Source organism: Lepus europaeus, chromosome 10 (genome assembly GCF_033115175.1).
Source record: "Lepus europaeus isolate LE1 chromosome 10, mLepTim1.pri, whole genome shotgun sequence".
In the NCBI taxonomy this organism is placed as follows: domain Eukaryota; kingdom Metazoa; phylum Chordata; class Mammalia; order Lagomorpha; family Leporidae; genus Lepus; species Lepus europaeus.
Window position 1 is genome coordinate 14431736 of NC_084836.1, and position 21003 is coordinate 14452738.

The window sequence follows — 21003 nt, forward strand, 5'->3', positions numbered from 1 at the left end:
CCAGCTCTCTGCTATGGCTTGGGAAAGCAGTAGAAGATGGCCCAAGCCATTGGGCCCCTGCACCTGTGTGGGAGACCTGGAAAAAGCTTCTGGATCCTGGCTTTGGATCAGCACAGCTCCAACCATTGTGGCCAATTGTGAGTGAACCATCAGATGGAAGACCCCCCTCTCTCTGCCTCTCCTCTCTCTAACTCTGACTTTCAAATAAATAAATAAATCTTTAAAGAAAAAAAGAAAGTTTTAGCAAGAGCAATTAGGGAAAAGAAATAAAGGGCATCAAAACTGGCAAAGAGGAAGTTAAATTATCTATGTTTGCAGATTACATGATGTTGTACACAGGAAAACCTAAATACTTGACCAAAAAGCTGTTAGAATTGACAAACCAATCCAGTAAGGTTGCAGGATACAAAATAAATATACAAAAAACCAGATTTTTAAATGCTAATCATGAACTTACAGAAAGAAAAATCAAGAAAGAAACTGCATTCACAATAACTACCAAAAAATATATAAACACATACACACACACACACACACATACATATATATACACACACATATGGAAGAATGAAGTTAGATCTATACTTCTCACCATATACAAAAACCAAGTCAAGATGGATCAAAGAGCTGAGACTATGAAGTTGCTGGAAGAAAACATAGGGGAAACACTCTAAGACACTGATGTAGGGGACAACTTTTTGGACAAAATCCCCAAGCACAGGCAACAAAAGCAAAACTAAACAAATAGGACTATATTAAACTCAGAAGCTTTTGCACAGTAAAGGAAATGACCAACAGAGTGAAAAGACATCCAACAGAATGAGAAAAAATATATTTATAAGCTATCTGACAAAGGATTAATATCCCAAATATATATATCAGCAACTTAAAAATTCAACAACAAAATAATCTAGTTAAGAAATGGGCAAATTACCTCAATAGACAGTTCTCAAAAGAAGAAATACAAATTGCCAGCCAATATATAAAAAAAGTGCTGAATATCATTAGTCATCAGGGAAATGCCAATCAAAACCACAATGATATATCGCTTCACAGCTGTCAGAATGGCTAAAATCCAAAACACAGAAAGTAACAAATGCTGGGGAGGATGTGGACAAAGGGGAACATTTATATACTGTTGGTAGGAACGTAAATTAGTGCAGCCACTGTGGAAAACAATGTGGAGATTTCTTAAAAAACTAGAAATAGACTTGCCATATGATCCAGCAAACCCACTACTAGATATATACCCAAAATACATGAACATGTTCTATCAAAGAGATACCTGCACCACCATGTTTATAGTAACAGTGTCTACAATAGTCAAAATTTGGAATCAACCAAAATTTCCATCATCAAATGAAAAAAGAAATTGTGGTATACACATACAAAATTTCACCATTTACAGCAAAAACAGATACAACTGGAGGATATCATGTTGTATGAAATAATCCAGACACAGAAAGACATGTTCTCCCTTATATGTGGGAGCAAAAATTTAAAAAAATAAAAAAGAGGGGCGGGCATAGTAGGTAAGGCTGCTGCCTGAGATGCCGGCATCACATATGGGCACCAGGTCATGTCCTGGCTGCTCCACTTCCAGTCCAGCTCTCTGCTATTGTGCCTGGGAAAGCAGTGCAGAATGGTTCAAATCCTTGGGTCCCTAAACCCACATGAGAGACCCGGAAGAAGCTCTGGGCTCCTGGCTTTGGCCTGGCAGGAGCCAGGGGGAAAGAACCAGTAGAGGAAGATCTCTGTCTCTCCCTCTCTCTGTGTAACTCTGCCTTTCAAATAAATACGTAAATCTTGAAAAAAACGAAGGCCTGCATGTATCAGTATTGCTATAAATATAGTTTTGTAAAGCTTTGTTTTATACTTTGTCGAACCAATGATTCAGAATGTTATAATACTAGAGATTTAATAATCTGTGATTGCTTCAAAATTTACTGTAAATGAGTGAAATGGCCATTTTTCCATTCAATTACTGACTACAGCTCTTGTCTATATTCTCACTACATTGGGGTCTTCTAGCTTTTTTAAACTTCTTATTCAGTGAAGTACTAAGCCTTTTTACTGTAATATAAATTTAAAATATGGCATCTCAAAAATTAAAAATAAAAGGGAGAAAAAGGAGGGTGGGAGCAAGAAGGGGGGAGGGAGAGAGGAAGGGAATCTCATTATGTTCTTAGAATTCTATCTACAAACCACATTGAATCTATTAAAAACTAAATTTTTTGAAAAAAGATTAAAGACAATAAAGGTACATATTTAACAATAACAACAACAACAACAACAACAAAAAAACCAAAATGGGAAACACTGTAGGTGAAGCAGATTTTAGGGGAAGATTAAGAGTTAATTTTGGATTTGTTAAGTGTGAATTGTCTATTAGACCTACAGGTGGAGATATTAATAGAAAATTGGTTGTGAGTCTGGAGTTCAGGGAAGATAATCCACAACAGAGACATAAACTGAGATATAGCTATATTTAAAGAGAACAGATGAGATTAGAGCAACAAAGGAGTGTGGATTGAATGACTGTAAAGACTGAGTCTGAATCACTGTACTATCCAGAGGCTGAGGAGTAAACAACTTTATAACTAGTGAGATATTTCAAAAATAAAGGGAGAATAAACTTACCCACCACTCTGATGTATTAAAAAAGGTAAACAAAGCACTCTACTAGGCACACAGTATGGCAACTATTATGCAGCTTTTGAACAATGGATATATTCCATTATAGAATGGAATAGCAAAAATACACAAGAAAGAGACTATAGTACCTATGGAGAAATGAAAACAAGTCCCTATGTTTAAAGAAAGGATAAGGTCTCTTAAGGAGACAACTTAGTAGACAGTAAGACCAGAAAGGTCTTTGTATTTACGTGTGGAGTTGGATGGGACATTAAAAAGAGTCTTAGATGTTACATTAAGATAGTTTACTGATGACCTTAAATCAGATGTGTGCTGGCAAAGGAGATATGGAAGCCTAATTAGAGTGGTATGAAGAATGACTAGGGAAAATAACAGGTACAAATCAGGTATCTGCAAAGTGGAGTGGGGTGTATGCAACCGTGGAGAGATAAAGAGAGAGGTCCTCCATCCACTGGTTCACTCCCCAGCTGGCTGCAACAGCTGGAGCTGTGCCGATCCAAAGCCAGGAGCCAGAGTTCCCCCCGGGTCTCCCACACAGGTTCAGGGGACTAAGGACTTGGGCCATCTTCCACTGCTTTCCCAGGCCATAGCAGAGAGCTGGATTGGAAGTGGAGCAACGGGGACTCGAACTGGCCTCCATATGGGATGCCAGCACCACAGGCAGTAGCTTTACCCACTACACCATAGCACCGGCCTCTCTTAACACCCATTTTTAAAAATTAATCTTTATATTGTCTCTTTTTATTATTTATTTTTAAAAATTCCAAAGGTATGTATTATGAAAAAATTATGAGTGGACTAAAGTAGTTTTCTGCACCACAATAAACATCTTTTAATTCCATTTCCCATGAACTTCTCGAAGTACCCTTGTACGTGAATATTGATATAATATATATAATCATATATATAATATTATAATATATTTGTATTTAAATAAATACAAATCAATATATGAGAAGGTGTGTTTAAACATCTTTTCTGATTTAGGGACTGAACCAAAATGTTTGGACATAAATGGTACAGACAACACTGTGAAAAATCTTAGCTATCAAGGAAAGGAAAGAAACAGGCTGATTGATAGCTCTGAGGAGCGGGTTTGATGAAAGATTTACTTCTACCCCGAATGGGAGAGATCTCAGCATTTTCATATTTTGAAGAGATAAAGGAAAAAAAAAAGGCTAAATATCTATAAGAGGAGTTAATGGTAGAATAGTCTGAATTTCAAAATGGCAGAATAGTCATCTTGCTGTTCTAGTCTAAGGGGAGATAGTTTAAAAAAAAGTGGAGAAAGTGCAATTTAAGGGAAGAATTAGGGAGAAAAATGCAGAGGAAACGCCATGCAAATTAGAGGGACACTATGGATCTATGTGGAAAGTGTGGATGTGCACAACTCGGGACCCCAAGCAGCCAAGAGTCTCAGCAACAGCTTTGGAGAATGAGGTGAGACCTGACTGCAGCAACACAAGCCACTGGTGATAAAGTTGAGGGAAGAGCCTGGTGTGAGTCCGCCATTAAGCCCTGTGGGGAACAGTGTACCTGCCAACCTAGAGGGAAAAAAAGGGGGGCACATTTCTCTCTTCCCAGCCACAGGGCACCGGTGTCCTGTAACTAGTCGGGGTGGACATATATAATAGCTGCACCAGCTTGTGTCCACATGCCCAGCAACCAGCTGAGAGGAGACAACCAAGCCTGGCTGGGGGTGCTCTGTGCTGGGACTGTGAAAACACTGTGGCTTTGTGGGAGAGCACAGGGAGTGGCTGGGCCTTTGGGCAGTCACTGTGGGTGGCTTTCCATGCTTGGTGCTCCCTGATTCCCTGGTGAAGGTTACTACCGTGGGATCCATGCTCACACTGAGGACTGCATGGATCCTTTCTGTGGTTCCTGTGGCAGTGTGGATGATACTGCACCCACTGGGGTTAGTGCTTGGGCATTAGTCTCCTTGGAAGAGACAAGGTGAGTGTGAGGCTACACCAACAAAGCCAATTAAACTTCCTCTCTGATTTAACAGAAAAAAAAAAAGGAGATTTAACACTCCCAACTTGGGTGTCACCTTGGATACTCCCCTCAGCCTGGAGCACAGAACAAAGCTCCCTGGCCACACCCAGAACACACCTCTGGGTATTCACTGAAAGAGCAGAAAATCCATTAAGCCACAGAAGCTTAGTCCAAAGATAAAAGTCATCACAGGGGAAAACCAAACCAAACAAAAAAGCCAACAAGTATTTCCACAAATGCTAAAAATAAACGCAGCAATTCAAGAAACAAGAATAAGGAACACACCATGACACACCCAAAAGAATACAACACTTCAATACTAGAATGTGAAGATGAAGAAACCGAAGAAATGCCAGAAACAGAATTCAAAAAATTGATAGTAGGATTACTTAGAAATAATTAGAAGTCAATCCACAAATTAAAGAAATCCATGCACGACATGATAGAAAATTTTTCCAATGAAATTGACATTTTTAGGGGGCCGGTACCATGGCACAGTAGGTTAATCCTTCACCTGCGGTGCTGGTATCCCATATGGGTGCCAGTTCAAGTCTTGGCTGCTCCTCTTCTGATCTAGCTCTCTGCTGTGGCCTGGAAAAGCAGTGGAAAACGGCCCAAGTGCTTGGGCTCTAGGCTCCTTGGTCCTGGCTTCGGATTGGTGCAGCTCTGGCCATTGCGGCCATTTGGGGAGTGAACCAATGGAAGGACGACCTTTCTATCTCTGTCTCTCCCTCTCATTGTCTGTAACTCTACCTCTCAAATAAATAAAATCTTAAAAAAAAAGAGAGAGAAAGAAATTGACATTTTAAAGAGAAATCAAAATGAAATATTAGAAATGAATAATTCAATAGATCACATAAAGCATGCAGTGGAAAGCATTAACAACAGACTTGGAGAGACAGAAGAAAAAATATCTGAGTTAGAAGACAAAGCTCTGGAAATTTTATAATCAGACCAAAAAAAAAAAAAAAAAAAGAAGAAGAAGAAGAAGAAGAAGAAGAAGAAGAAGAAAAAATTAGAAAACTTAAAAACAGTGTTGGAGATTTATGGGATACTATCAAATGACCCAGCATATGGATCTTAGGGGTTCCTGAAGGCATGGAAAGAGAGAATGTATTAGAAGGTCTTTTTAGTGAAATATGACAAAAAACTTCTCTAATCTGAATAAAGAAAGGGATGTTCAAGTACAGGCAGCACATAGATCCTTATTAGACATACCCAGAAAAGATCTTCACCATGACACACTATAGTCAAACTCTACAGTAAAACATAAAGAAAAGATTCTAAAATGTGCACAAGAAAAATGCCAGATTACTTTCAGAGGATCTCCAACTAGACTCACAGCTGACCTCTCATCTAAAACCCTACAGGACAGGGGCTGGTGCTGTGGTGCAGTAGGCTAAGCCTCCACCTGTGGTGCTGGTATGCCATACAGGTACCAGTTCATGTCCTGGCTGTTCCTCTTCTGATCCAGCTCTGAGATACGGCCTGGGAAAGCAGTGAAGGATGGCCCAAGTGCTTGAGCCCCTGAACCCACTTTGGAGACTCTGAGGAAACTCCCAGCTCCTGGCTTCAGATTGGCCCAGCTCTGGTCACTTGTGGTCATTTGGGGAATGAACCAGTGGATAGAAGACCTTTCTTTCTGTCTCTCCTTCTCTCTGACTATGGCTCTACCTCTCAAATAAAGAAACAAAATCAATAAAAAAAAAAAAAAAAGGAGGGCTGGCGCTGCGGCTCAATAGGCTAATCCTCCGCCTTGCGGCAACGGCACACCAGGTTCTAGTCCCAGTCGGGGCGCTGGATTCTATCCTGGTTGCCCCTCTTCCAGTCCAGCTCTCTGCTGTGGCCCATGAGTGCAGCGGAGGATGGCCCAAGTCCTTGGGCCCTGCACCCCATGGGAGACCAGGAGAAGCACCTGGCTCCTGCATTCAGATCAGCGCGGTGTACCAGCCGCAGTGCGCCAGCCATGGCGGCCATTGGAGGGTGAACCAACGGCAAAGGAAGACCTTTCTCTCTGTCCCTCTCTCTCACTGTCCACTCTGCCTGTCAAAAAAAAAAAAGAAAGAAAGAAAGGAGAGACTGGTGATATACATTAAAAATCTCAGGAGAAAAAAAATGCCAACCTAGAACACTGTACCCTGCAAAGCTTTCATTTATGAGTGAAGGTGAAGTAAAGACCTTCCTTAACAAACAGAAATTGAAATAATTTGTCACCACTTATCCAGCCTTACAAAATTTGAATGCTTAAAGATGTACCACACACATAAACACAGAAACATGGTCATCACTAAGAAAGAAAGTGAAGGCAGAAAACCTCCCAGTAAAAGTACAAAGGAAATCCAAAGTAAACAATAGGTATATTTATGGAAAAATGTCGGGGCAGGTGTTGTGGCATAGCAGGTTGAAACCCTGGCCTGCAGTGCCAGCATCCAATATGGGCGCCGGTTCAAGTCCTGGCTGCTCTACTTCTGATTCAGCTCTCTGTTACGGCTTGGGAAAGCAGTGGAAGATGGCCCAAAGTCCTTGGGCCCCTAAACCTGCCTGGGAGACCTGGAAGAAGCTCCAGGCTCCTGGCTTTGGATCAGCTCAGCTCTGTTCGTTGTGGCCATTTGGGGAGTGAACCAGCGGATGAAGATCTCTCTCTCTCTCTCTGGCTCTACCTCTATCTGTAACTCTGTCTTTTAAAATAAATAAAATAAAAATCTAAAAAAAAAAGTGGCAGGACAAAGTCATTACTTATTAAGAATCACCTTGAATGTAAATGGCCTCAACTCTCCAGTTAAAAGAATGGATTAAAAAACAAAACCCATGTATTTGCTGCCTATAAGAAACACATCTCACCAAAAAAAGATACATGCAGACTGAAAGTGAAAGGAGGGAAAAAGATATTCCATGCTAACAGAAACCAAAAAACAGCTGGTATAGCCATCCTAATATCAGACAAAATAGACTTTAACACAAAAATCGTTAAAAGAGACAAAGAAGGATACTATATAAGGATTAAGGAGATGTGACTATTATAAACATATATGCACCTAATTATAGGGCACCTGGATATTTAAAAGAAATGTTAATAGATCTCAAGGGAGAAATAGACTCCAATACAATAGTGATGGGGGATTTCAATATTCCCCTTTCAGCAATGGACAGATCAACCAGAGAGAAATTCATCAAGGAAACAACAGAATTAAACAACACTACAGACCAAATGGACCTAATGGGTATCTACAGAACTTTTTATCCTAGAAATGCAGAATATACATTCTTTTCACCAGAGCATGGAACTTTCTTTAGGATGGATCACATGCTAGGCCATAAAGCAAGTCTTAGCAAATTCAAAAAAATCGAAATCATACCATGCATCTTCTCTGATCACAATGGAATGAAGCTGGATATCAATAACTCAAGAACTTCTAAAACATATGTAAACACATGGAGACTGAACAACATGCTCCTGAATGAATAGTGGGTCCTGAATGAACAGTGGGTCATACAAGAAATCAAAAGAGAAATAAAAGCCGGCGCCGTGGCTCACTAGGCTAATCCTCCGCCTTGTGGCGCCGGCACACTGGGTTCTAGTCCCGGTAGGGCAACCTATCCTGTCCCGGTTGCCCCTCTTCCAGGCCAGCTCTCTGCTGTGGCCAGGGACTGCAGTGGAAGATGGCCCAAGTCCTTGGGCCCTGCACCCCATGGGAGACCAAGAGAAGCACCTGGCTCCTGCCATCGGATCAGCGTGGTGCGCCGGACGCAGTGCGCCTACCGCGGCAGCCATTGGAGGGTGAACCAAGGGAAAAAAGGAAGACCTTTCTCTCTGTCTCTCTCTCACTGTCCACTCTGCCTGTCAAAAAAAAAAAAAAAAAAAAAAAAGAGAGAAATAAAAAAAATCTGGAAAAGAATGAAGATGACAATATAACATATCAAAATTTATGAGATACAGCAAAAGCAGTGTTAAGAGGGAAGTTTATAGCAACCGGTGCCTACATCAAGAAATTGGAAAGGCACCAAATAAATGAACTATCAATGCATCTCAAAAGATCTAGAGAAACAACAGCAAATCAAACATAAAACTAGTAGGAGAAAAGAAATAATTAAAATTAGAGAAGATTAGCCAGCGCCGCAGCTCACTAGGCTAATCCTACGCCTTGCGGCGCCAGCACACCGGGTTCTAGTCCCGGTCGGGGCACCGATCCTGTCCCGGTTGCCCCTCTTCCAGGCCAGCTCTCTGTTGTGGCCCATGAGTGCAGTGGAGGATGGCCCAAGTGCTTGGGCCCTGCACCCCATGGGAGACCAGGATAGGCACCTGGCTCCTGCCATCGGAACAGCGCGGTGCGCCAGCTGCAGCGCGCTACCGCAGCGGCCATTGGAGGGTGAACCAATGGCAAAGGAAGACCTTTCTCTCTGTCTCTCTCTCTCACTGTCCACTCTGTCAAAAAAAAAAAAAAAAATTAGAGAAGATGGGCTGGCACTGAGGCGTGGTGAGTAAAGTCACTGCCTGCAATGCCAGCATCCCATATAGGTGCCGGATTGAGTTTCAGCTACTCTACTTCCAATCCAGCTTTCTGCTATGGCCTGGGAAAGCAATAGAATATGCCCCAAGTAATTGGGCTCCTACACCCATGAGGGAGACCTGGAAGAAGCTCCTGGCTTTGGATCGGCACAGCTCCAGTCGTGGCAGCCATCTGGGGAGTAAACCAGTGGATGGAAGGCCTCTCTCTCTGTGTCTCTGCTTCTCTGTAACTTTGTCTTTTAAATAAATAATTAAAAAAAAATCTCTATGATGAGAATTACAAAATATTAAAGAAAGAAATAGAAAAAGACACAAAAAAAATGGAAAAATCTTCCATGTATGGGTTGGAAGAATCAATATCATCATACCAAAAGCAATTTACAGATTTAAAGCGATACCAATCAAACTACCCAGGACATTCTTCTCAGATATAGAAAAAATGATGTTGAAATTCGTATGGAAACACAGCAGGCCCCTATTATCTAAAGCAATCTTATACAACAAAAACAAAGCCAGAGGCATTATAATACCAGATTTCAATACATACTACAGGGCAGTTATAATCAAAACAGCCTAGTACTGGTACAAAAACAGATGGACACACCAATGGAACAGAATAGAAATGCCAGAAATCAACCCACACATCTACAACCAACTTATCTTTCACAAAGGAGCTAAAATCAATCCCTGGAGAAAGGACAGTCTCTTCAACAAATGATGCTGGGAAAATTGGATCTCCATATGCAGAAGTAAGAAGTATATTACACCTTACACAAAAGTCCACTCAAAATGGATTAAAGACCTAAATCTATGGCCCGATATTATCAGATCAGTAGAGAACACTGGAGAAACCCAATTACAAGGCCCTGGCAATAGGCAAAGAGTTTTTGGAAAAGATCCAGAGATGCAGGCCATCAAAGCCAAAACTGTAAAATGAGATTACATCAAATTGAGAAGCTTCTGCACTGCAAAAGAAACACTCAGGAAAATGAAGAGGCAACTCACAGAATGGGAGAAATTATTTGCAAACTATGCAACTGATAAAGGATTAATAACAAAAATATATAAAGAGATCAAGAGACAACAACAACAAAACAAACAACCCAGTTAAGAAATGGGCCAAGGACTTAAGCGGACATATTTCAAAAGAGGAAATCCAAATGGTCAATAGACACATGAAAAAATGTTCAGGATCACTAGCCGTCAGGGAAATGCAAATCAAAACCACAATGAGGTTTCACCTCACCCCAGTTAGAATGGCTTTCATACAGAAATCAATGAACAATAAATGCTAGCAAGGATGTGGGAAAAAAGGTACCCTAATCCACTCTTGGTGGGAATATAAACTGGTACAGCCACTGTGGAAAACAGTATGGAGATACTTCAGAAATCTGAATATAGACATACCATATGACCCAGACATCCCACTCCTAGGAATTTACCCAAGAGAAATTAAATCAGCATATGAAAGTGTTATCTGTACCCCCATGTTTACTGCAGCTCAATTCATAGTAGCCAAGATATGGAATCAACCCAGATGTCTATCAACTGAAGACTGGATAAAGAAATTATGAAATATATACACCATGGAATACTACACAGTGGTTAAAAAAAAAAAGAAATCTTTTTTTTTTTTTTTTTTTTGACAGGCAGAGTGGGCAGTGAGAGAGAGAGAGACAGAGAGAAAGGTCTTCCTTTTGCCGTTGGTTCACCCTCCAATGGCCGCCGCGGTAGGCACGCTGCGGCCGGCGCACCGCGCTGATCCGATGGCAGGAGCCAGGTGCTTCTCCTGGTCTCCCATGCGGGTGCAGGACCCAAGGGCTTGGGCCATCCTCCACTGCACTCCCTGGCCACAGCAGAAAGCTGGCCTGGAAGAGGGGCAACCAGGACAGGATCGGTGCCCCGACCGGGACTAGAACCCGGTGTGCCAGCGCCGCAAGGTGGAGGATTAGCCTAGTGAGCCGTGGCGCCGGCCAAAAAAAAGAAATCTTGTCATTTGCAAAAAACTGGATGGAACTGGAAAATATCATACTTAATGAAATTAACCAGTTCCAAAAGGACAAATACCATATGTTCTCACTGATCTGTGATAACTAACAGATCACATAAAAGGTAATCTATAGAAGTGAAATTAATACTTTGATATGCAATGACTTTGAAAAGCCCTTGTCTTGACTATTGAGGAATAGGTTTTGTTCAATTTGTTCTTGTTGTTTTTTTTACAATTTGTTGAACTCTTAGTATAGAGATAACTATAGGAGTGTAAAGTTAACTGAAAATAGATTTTAGTAAAAAAGTAAGCAAAGGGAATAGGAGAGCAAGGAGGAAGAGGGGTGGGAGTGTGGGTGGGAGGGCAGCTACAGTGGGAAGGATCACTATATTTCCAAATTCATGAAAAGCATGAAGTTTGTATTCCTTAAATAAAAAGTTTTCTTCTGGGGGAAGAAAAGTTACTACAAAGCTACAGTAATCAGAAGAGTATGGTACTGGTCTAAAGATACATAGACCACTGAAATAGAATTAGAGTCCAGAAATAAACCCATATATATATATAAGGTCAAATAAATTTTGACAAGGGTGCAAAGACCATTCAATAGGGAAAAGCACCATCATTCCAATAAGTGGTGGCTGGAGAAACTGGATATCTACATACAAAAGAATGAAGCTGCACCCTTTTATAAAACTTAACTTAAAATAGATTATGGGCCTAAAACTGTAAAATTCCAAGAAGAAAACACAATGCAAATGCTTCAAAAACATTGGATTTGGTAATGATTCTTGGATATGATATCAAAGACAAGAATGACAAAAGCAAAAACAGACTAACTGAACTGCATGAAAATTAAAAAAGTTTCATGCAACAAAAGATAGTATCCACAGAATAAAGAATAACTCACAGGATGGGAGAAAATGTTTGCAAATCACATATCTGATAAGGGATTAATACCCAGGATACACAGAAAAGCCCTAAAACTGAACGTCAAACAGTATGATTAAAAAATGGGCAACAGAGGGCCGGCGCCGTGGCTCAACGGGCTAATCCTCCTCCATCTAGTGGCGCTGGCACACCGGGTTCTAGTCCCGGTTGGGGCACCGGATTCTGTCCCAGTTGCCCTTCTTCCAGTCCAGCTCTCTGCTGTGGCCCGGGAGTGCAGTGGAGGATGGTCCAAGTCCTTGGGCCTTGCACCCCATGGGAGACCAGGAGAAGCACCTGGCTCCTGCCTTTGGATCAGCACGGTGCACTGGCCACCATGCGCCGGCCGCAGTGGCCATTGGAGGGTGAACCAATGGCAAAGGAAGACTTTCTCTCTATCTCTCTCTCTCTCACTGTCCACTCTGCCTGTCAGAAAACAAAACAAAACAAAAAAAATGGGCAACAGACTCAAAAAGACATTTTCTCAAAGAAATAAAAATGGCCACTAAGCACATAAAATGATGCTCAACATCACTAGTCACTAGGAAAATGTAAGTCAGATTTATAAGACAGCTACTATAAGGGGGAATAAAAGAAAATAACAAATGTTGACAAGGATATGGAAAAACTGGAAACCCTGTGTACTGTTGGTGGGAATGTAAAATGGTATAACACTTGTGGAAACCAGTGTGGTGGTTCCTCAAATAATTAAAAATATACTGCCATATGATCTAGCAGTTCTTTTTCTAGGTATATATCCAAAAAGAACTGAAAGCATGTTCATAAGAGCATTATTCACGATAGAAAACATGTAGAAGAAACCCAAGTGTGCACTGATAGATGAATGCATAAACTAAATGCAGTATAAAATATACAATGCAATATTCTCCAGCCTTAAAAAAGGAGGAAAAAATGTAGACTTATATTATAAAATGTTTGAAACCTAAGAACATTATTCTGAGAAAAGCCAGCCATAAAAAGACAAACCCTATATGATTTTACACATGAGGTCCCTAGAACAGTCAAATCTATAGAGACAGAAATTAGAATGGTGGTTCCCAGGGTTTAAGGAGAGACAGTAATGAGAAATTAATATTTAGTGGGTACAGTTAATTTTATAAGAGGAAAACCTATGGAACTGGCTGGTGGTAGTAGCTGAACAACATTATGAATGTATTTAATAAAAGTGAATGTACACTTAACAATTGCTAAAATGGTATATTTCATAACTGTATTTTACTATAATAAAAAAATTGGGAGGCAGGCATTGAGGTACAGATTAAGTCACTGTTTGGGAAGCCCTCATACCATATCAGAGCACTAGTTGGGAGTCCTGGCTACTCTGCTTCTCATTCTGCATCCTGCTAATGTGCCTGGGAAGGCAGTAGATGATGGCCCAAATAGCTGGGTCCCTGCCAACAATTGGGGGACCTGGATGGAGTCCCTGGATCCTGGCTTCACCCTATCCCAGTCCCAGGTATTGTGACAATTTGGGGAGTGAACCAGTGGATGGAAGATCTCTCTCTGTCACTCTGCCTTTCAAGTAAATCTTAAAGACAAAAGTTTTGTGTGGGCACTTGGCCTAGCAGTTAAGATGCCCACATCCCATAACTGAATGCCTTGAGTCTTGGCTCTGCTCCTGATTCCAACTTCCTGCTAATGTGCAGGCAGCAGGTGAGGGCTCAAGTGGCAACACTGCTGCCACTCGTGTGGGAGACACAGTCTGAATTCTTGTCTTCTGGCTTTGGTCTGGTCCAGCTCCAGTCATTGGAGAACAACTGGGGAATAGACCAGTGGATAAAGGATTTCTCTGTGTTTCTCTCCCTTTCAAATAAATAAAAAATTGGAGGGGTAGATGTTTGCCCTAGTGGTTACTATACCAGTAATGTAGTATGCCTGTGGCCACACTAAAGTACATGGATTTGGTTCCCAGCTCCAGCTTCGGAGTCCTTCTTTCTGCTAATGTGGACCCTAGGAGTCAGCAACCATGATTAGATCAGTTTATGCCACACACATGAGAGACCTGAATGGAGTTCTTGGCTCTTAGCTTTAGCCCTGCCCAATCCTGGCCATTCCAGGTATTTGGGAGAGTGACCCAGTAGATGATCTCTCTAACTCTCCCATTTCTAATAAATGGGAAAAAAAAAAAAAGAAAAAAAATCTGTCATATGTAAGATATGTTTAACATTGTAATAAGATATTAAATTGGGACCAGTGCTATGGCGTAGTGGGTAAAGCCACCACCTGCAGTGCCAGCATCCCATACAGGCACCGGTTTGAGTCCCGGCTGCTCCACTTCCAATCCAGCTCTCTGCTATGGTCTGGGAAAGCAGTGGAAGATGGCCCAAGTCCTTGGGCCCCTGCATCCATCTGGGAGACCCGAAAGAAGCTCCTGGCTCCTGGCTTCAGATCGGCGCAGCTCTGGCCGTTGCAGCCAATTGGGGAGTGAACCAGCAGAGGAAGACCTCTCTCTCCCTCCCTCCCTCCCTTCCTCCCTCCCTCTCTCTCTCTGTAACTATGACTTTCAAGTAAAATAAACAAATCTTTTAAAAAAAAAAGATATTAAATTGCCACGTTCAGTTTGAGAGACAAAATGAATTAGTCTAAACAAAGAGACAGCAATAAAAAGCTTTATAAGTGCCAATGTACTAAGTAAAAGAAAACAGACTGAGAACCCAAAATAAATTAAATCAGATCTAGTCCCACCCTCTCCTGTACTCATCAGGGTATATAGGTCATCCCTATTTCTACTCTTCTCTCAAAAATAAAACAAAACCACATCCACATATAATTACTTTTAGGCTTTTTAGGCATAAGCTTATTGATTATGGCCAGGAGTACTGGAAATACTTGAAGGCAGACTATAGAGAACAAAATAAAGATGTTCTTTTTTTTATAGCAAAAGAAAGGTGGATCATACCCACAACCTACTTGTTTCCGTTAGTATAGACAAAAGGAAATGAAATACATTTTAAAATACATTTAAAATACATTTAAAATACATTTTAAAAACTTTCTAAAATGTTGATTAGTGAAAAGCAAGGTCAAGGACTACTGTCTTTGTGAGTGAACTAATTTTATCTCTACGTCCATGTCCTCTTGATTTCTCTGGAAAAAAATTGGCACTGTCTTACAGAGCAAATAATCAAAAATGACTGCCAGGCTATTTGTTTTTAACTCTTCTAAAGCAGCTTTACAGGCATCAGATATGCATATATCATAGAATCTATCTGGCTTCAACAAAAAACAGATTTCTTACACGATCACAGGATATAGAAATACATTTCTAAACAAAATATCAAAATCAAGAAATAACTAAAGATTTTAGAACTAAAATATCAGATCTAAAAGGCATTATGTTAATTATAATAATAATAATAACAGAAGTAGCATGCCAGCAGCAGCAACAATTAGCTCTCATTTACTGAGAGGTTACTTAGTGCCAGGGACAGGGTACTTGACAATAACGCATAACCAAATACTCTACTCTCCAGGATTACCTTGTCAATACATTTTTCCTTCAAACAAATCAAAGTGTCCCCCAAAAAAAGAGTAAAAAAGAAACTTAGAAAGTAACTTTAAAATACTGAATGAGAGATGTTACTTTAAAACATCCTTTTAAAAAAAAAATCACCTCTTACACACACATACCCACCCAGAACTGTACAGGGCAGATCTAGAGGAGCAGAGTTTAGCAGATATTACAGTGAGGCTCCTAGAATAGCCCTCTGAGGTTCATGCAGTTTTCTCTGTATTTAAATGGATTAACCTAGAGTCATTACTACTCAAAATGATACTAATCAGTTTAATTCTAATTAAAGGGACATACAAGGCCATTCCAGGCAAACTGTTAAGTCAGCAGCAACCTCAATCTCCTAGGAAAGCATCTGACAAATACTCATGAATCCTCTCTATGTCTCTAGAGATATTCTTTATTTACAATCAAACTAATAGATTTTTATCAAAGCAACTTTTAAAATAAAGCCACAGTAAAAGAAAAAAGGAAGTATTATAAATGAAAATTGGTTATTTATTATGTTAATAAATGTATTTTAAATACTACTATACAGTTTTTGCTCTCTTTTAAGAAATACTGGGTGTTGTGTTAAGGAATTAAATTCATTCTTCAAAGAGATCCTTGGCAATGTATTTGACACTTCCTGTCAAAACATTTTCTCCTAATATCCTTGTATGACTACTATTTAACCTGTGATCTCTGATTTCCAAAAAAAAAAAAAAAAAAAAAAAAAAGAATTTATTCCTGAGTTTATAAGCCAGTTTTCTTTTGGGTTTAGTGTCTAGATTTCTAACATCTCTTAATTATTTAAAAAAAAAAAAGTGGGGAAAAATGCTTAATAAAATCTTTTCACATTATTATTTACTACAGTTAATATGATTACTTTTAAAATGACTTTTAAAAATATTTATTTACTTATTTATTTGAAAGAGTCAAAGAGAGCAAGATCTTCCATTTACTGGTTCACTCCCCCAGTGCCTGCCATAGCCTGAGGCTAAGCAAGGCCAAAACTAGGGGAGACCAGAAGCTCAATTCTGGTTTTCTACATGGGTGGAGCTTGATAGTTGGGCCTTCACCTACTGTCTGCCAGCCACATCCACAGGGAACTGAATAGGATGCGTGGAGCTGCAAGGATTTGAACCAGGCTCTCCAATATGCGATGCGGTATACCCAAGCAATGTAGCACAACACCAGTCCCATGTTGACTTATTAAAGGTACAGTCTCAAAATATTAAAGAAGTGTTTAATTTATAGCTGTAGAAAAAAATTATACTTCTTAATCATGAAGAAAACAATCTTTTGATGGCTTACAGGGCATAGAGTATCTGAAGGTAACCTATCAACAAACTTAGTATCATGGCAAATAATAAACTGTTGATCATGACTAAAAACATGGATTTGACGAAAAAATAGTAATTAAGTGGATATTTAACTTTATACTTTGGCTGTATTTAACCTATATTTTGAAAACAGAATATTTTAAAGGCTCAAAAGGTAATTCCTAGGTAATTCCTAGTTAGGAGAAACTATGTGCTTTGTAAAACAAATTTTTTTCATTGCTTAAGATATACAATTTCTTAAATATTATTGAAATTAGTGAGAATAGTTATTAAATGTAGTAATTAAAAGCGAAGTCCAAATCCTGGCTCTTTTACTCACTAGGACTGTGTCATCTCAGAGAAATGCTCTATCCTTTGTACGCCTTGGTTTCCTCATTGATGGAAAGGGAAAAACAGAAACTACCTCCTAAGGTTGGTATGATGATCTAAAGAAGTCAGTCTCTATAAATCACTTAGCACAATGCCACACACAGTGAATTTCAGTAACTGTACTATTATTGTTGTTGTCCTGGGTTTTGCGTTATATGCAACAAATGCCAAATTCTCTTCTACTTGGGCATACTGTAACAAAGTGGACAACCTGAAATTTTCTCATCAGGGCATGGTTATATTGATTTCTGACCTACCAGTACATCTGATTTACTTTAATATTTTCACTGTGCTTATTAGATGCTTAAAAAAACTGATAATGTCCTTCATTGAGAGATCAATACAGAGGTTACCCACCTGTGCAGCTCTTCTGTTTTGTCTTCAGTTGGACCTACAATTAGTAAACAATGGCGAAGGACAGCTGCCATGACACGGAACTGATGAGAATCACTCTACAATAAATAAAATAAAAAAAAAAGAGGAAAAATTGCGAGTTGAATGCCTTAATAAAGGAGTCAGGGGCATTACAATGTCATTTGCCCGACAAAACAATAGTTCTTATACCATGCACGGTAGATGGCAGGATATTCTAAGAGGAATTCCCAAGGCAATACTAAGTAGTCACTATCTTATATGAACAGCCACATGACCTCCAGAAACAGTCAATATCAGTAACTGCTGATCTAGCTATACTGCTTTACCCTGAGATTCACTTCCAAGAGTGATTCTTTTGTTAGATCATATTCTGCTCCAGTTTACCAGCCATTATAAAAATTTAAACAGATGTAATGTTATCAATTATTTTAGTAGTTGGTTTTCCATCCTTAATAAAAATGTCTCATTTCTTAACTTTCAAAAGCAATGACTCCATCAATTCCATTTAATCAATCCTCTTAATCTTCTAGTTCCTCCAGAACTATCAGCAAGTGATGAAAACCAAGTTATCTGAATTTCATCTTCTCCTACTTTTCCAATGTTTATTATTTAGCAGTGGTATTAAAAAGACACAGGGAGTCAGAGAGAAGGCAAACAGTAGGAAATAAACTAAGCTCTGAATAATTATTTGGTTTACATCATTATTTCTTGGGTCACTACCACTTTTTTAATCATCTGCATCAAGGTTACATCTCTCTTCATTCAGATTTTTTTTTTTTTTTTTTGACAGGCAGAGTGGGCAGTGAGAGAGAGAGAGAGACAGAGAGAAAGGTCTTCCTTTTTGCCATTGGTTCACCCTCCAATGGCTGCTGCAGCCGGCGCATCTCGCTGATCCGAAGCCAGGAGCCAGGTGCTTCTCCTGGTCTCCCATGTGGGTGCAGGGCCCAAGGACTTGGGCCATCCTCCACTGCACTCCCTGGCCACAGCAGAGAGCTGGCCTGGAAGAGGGGCAACCGGGATAGAATCTGGCGCCCCAACCGGAACTAGAACCCAGTGTGCTGGCGCCACAAGGCAGAGGATTAGCCTGTTAAGCCACGGTGCCGGCCCATTCAGATTTTAATAAAGGCAAAATATGAAATTATACATAATTATGATAGGAAACTGGATATGCTATACTTCAGGAAGACTCCAATTACTTTAGAAACTATTACAAAGTTCTAAAATTTATTAGTATTTAAAGGATTTCAAGTCCATATAAAGTGAATTCTATTTACATATTATACATATATCCTATATTCATAAAAATAACTCATCTAGCACTTCTAGGAAGATGTTTTATAAAACATAAAATCTAGGAAGCAATAAAGTGCACTTTTGTTACTCACAATATGGGGGATGTTATTTTAAGCATAACATCATCATATGCAGATCTGAAAGAAATGAAGGCCTTAGTGGCATAACAGAAAAAGGCAAGACAATTGGGGTCAGGAGTCTAGGCTATGACCCTTGACAATCATATAGCTACTCTGAGCCTGTTTCCCTACATGCATCTCTACAAACATAAGGTTCTGTTAGGGTTGAAAAGCGATTAAATTAAACAATATGCATAAATGTGCTCTAAAGCTTTCTGCAGGAGGTGGAGGTAGGGGAGTAGGAGAGGTGTGCGTTTGACATAGAGGCTAAAACGACCCTTGGGAAGCCCCACAACCAGTTTCAGAGTTCAAGTCTCAGCTCTGCTACCGATTCCAGCTTCCTCTTTATGCACATCTTGGGAGGCAGCAAAGGAGGGCTCAAGTATTTGGTTGGGTCCCTGACACTAACGTGGGAGACTAAGACTGAATTCCTGGATCCTAGCTTTGGCTTAGCCCAGACCAAAATGGTGTAGGCATTTCAGGAATGAATGATGGGAGATCTATGTCTGTCTCTCTGCCTTTCAAATGAAACAAATAAATACATAAACATTTTTAAAAACATGTGAAGGTGAAGAGAAAGGGGGAGGGAGGAAGGAAATAAAGGGTAAGACTGACAGAACTGACACACTTCATAAACGAAGGAATGGGAAGAGTGAAGGGGGGAAGAGGGACCGTGAGACCAATGGAGACTGCTGGGGTTGGAATGAATATCATGCCATTCACCATCCATCTCCAAAAGCTAGATTAAAGATTCTTTCATATTTAGGTTACTTTTACCTAGCCCAATTACATAAAGCATCATGTAATAATCATACATTACCTAACTTGATAAAATCATATTTTCCGTGGTTTTGGAAATTAATGGAGACATGTACTTTCTTTTCTTCTCATGCTGATGTTGGCAAGTCTCTTGTGAAATTACCCATTATCTTTTCCATTACTTGCAAAGGCAAACCAAAAATCCCACCTTCTATTCCATTTCCTCCTTTTCCAGTTTTCATAACAACAGTTTCAAGTTGTACACTACATCTGTGATGCCATCTTTTATCCTAAATTTAATAAATTCTCTTAATTTCTCTATTCAAAATGACTGCTGAAATGCCTGGATTGTTTACCTCTGCTCTTTGCATTGCTGATTCCTTTTCATCCACCAGGTCTCAGCTAAAAACACTTTGTCAGAGAAGCCCCCTCTCCTACATCTTATCTAAATAGATTCCTGCCGTCATCATTCTTTACAAGATATTGTACTAAGATTTCTATCATGAAACCATAGTATGTAATTCCACATTTGCTTGTTTACTTGCACATACTTCCTTTCCTCTACTAATCTAGTTCCTTCATGAAGAGGACGTGTTCAATAGGTGATCAATAATTTAAATGAAAATGTCAAGTATACATAAACAGAAAAGTGCCCAGCTAGATAAAAGTTCACGAAATATAACTAGTATGAAATCATATACTGCCAAGGTTAAGGACCCTAGAATTCTTATGCTAGGAGCTTCACCCAGGTCTCCCACAAGGGTGCAGGGCCCAAGCACTTGGGCCATCCTCTATTGTTTTCCCAGGTTCACCAGCAGGGAGCTAGATCGGAACTGGAGTGGCTGGGTCTCAAATCACTACCTATCTGGAATGCTGGTGTCACAGGTGGCAGCTTTACCTGCTATGCCACAACACTGGCCCCTATTTTTTTTTTTTTCATATAACCATATAATTCATCTGGCAACATTTATTATTTTTATTTATTATTATTTTTTAAAGATTGATTTATTACTTGAAGGGCAGAGTTACAGATAGAGAAGGAGAGACAGAGAGAGATCTTCCATCTGCTGGCTCACTCCCCAAATGGCCACAACAGCCAGGGCTGGGCCAGGCTGAAGCCAGGAGCCAGGAGAATCTTCTGGGTCTCCCAAGTGGGTGCA

General features: G+C 39.9%; 1 protein-coding gene across 8 annotated transcripts in view; it reads right to left on the reverse strand.

Annotated features, from left to right (window-relative positions):
* Positions 1–21003, reverse strand: part of RIC8B (RIC8 guanine nucleotide exchange factor B) — a 129311-nt gene that overhangs the window by 65606 nt on the left and 42702 nt on the right. For all 8 annotated transcript variants that reach the window (XR_009866959.1, XR_009866957.1, XR_009866956.1 and 5 more), the window contains exon 4: positions 17655–17749. Coding sequence is in view for 4 of the 8 variants with exons in the window: in XM_062202975.1 (XP_062058959.1) it covers positions 17655–17749 (95 nt within the window). In the remaining 4 variants the exon portion in view is untranslated. The remainder of the gene's footprint in view (positions 1–17654; positions 17750–21003) is intronic.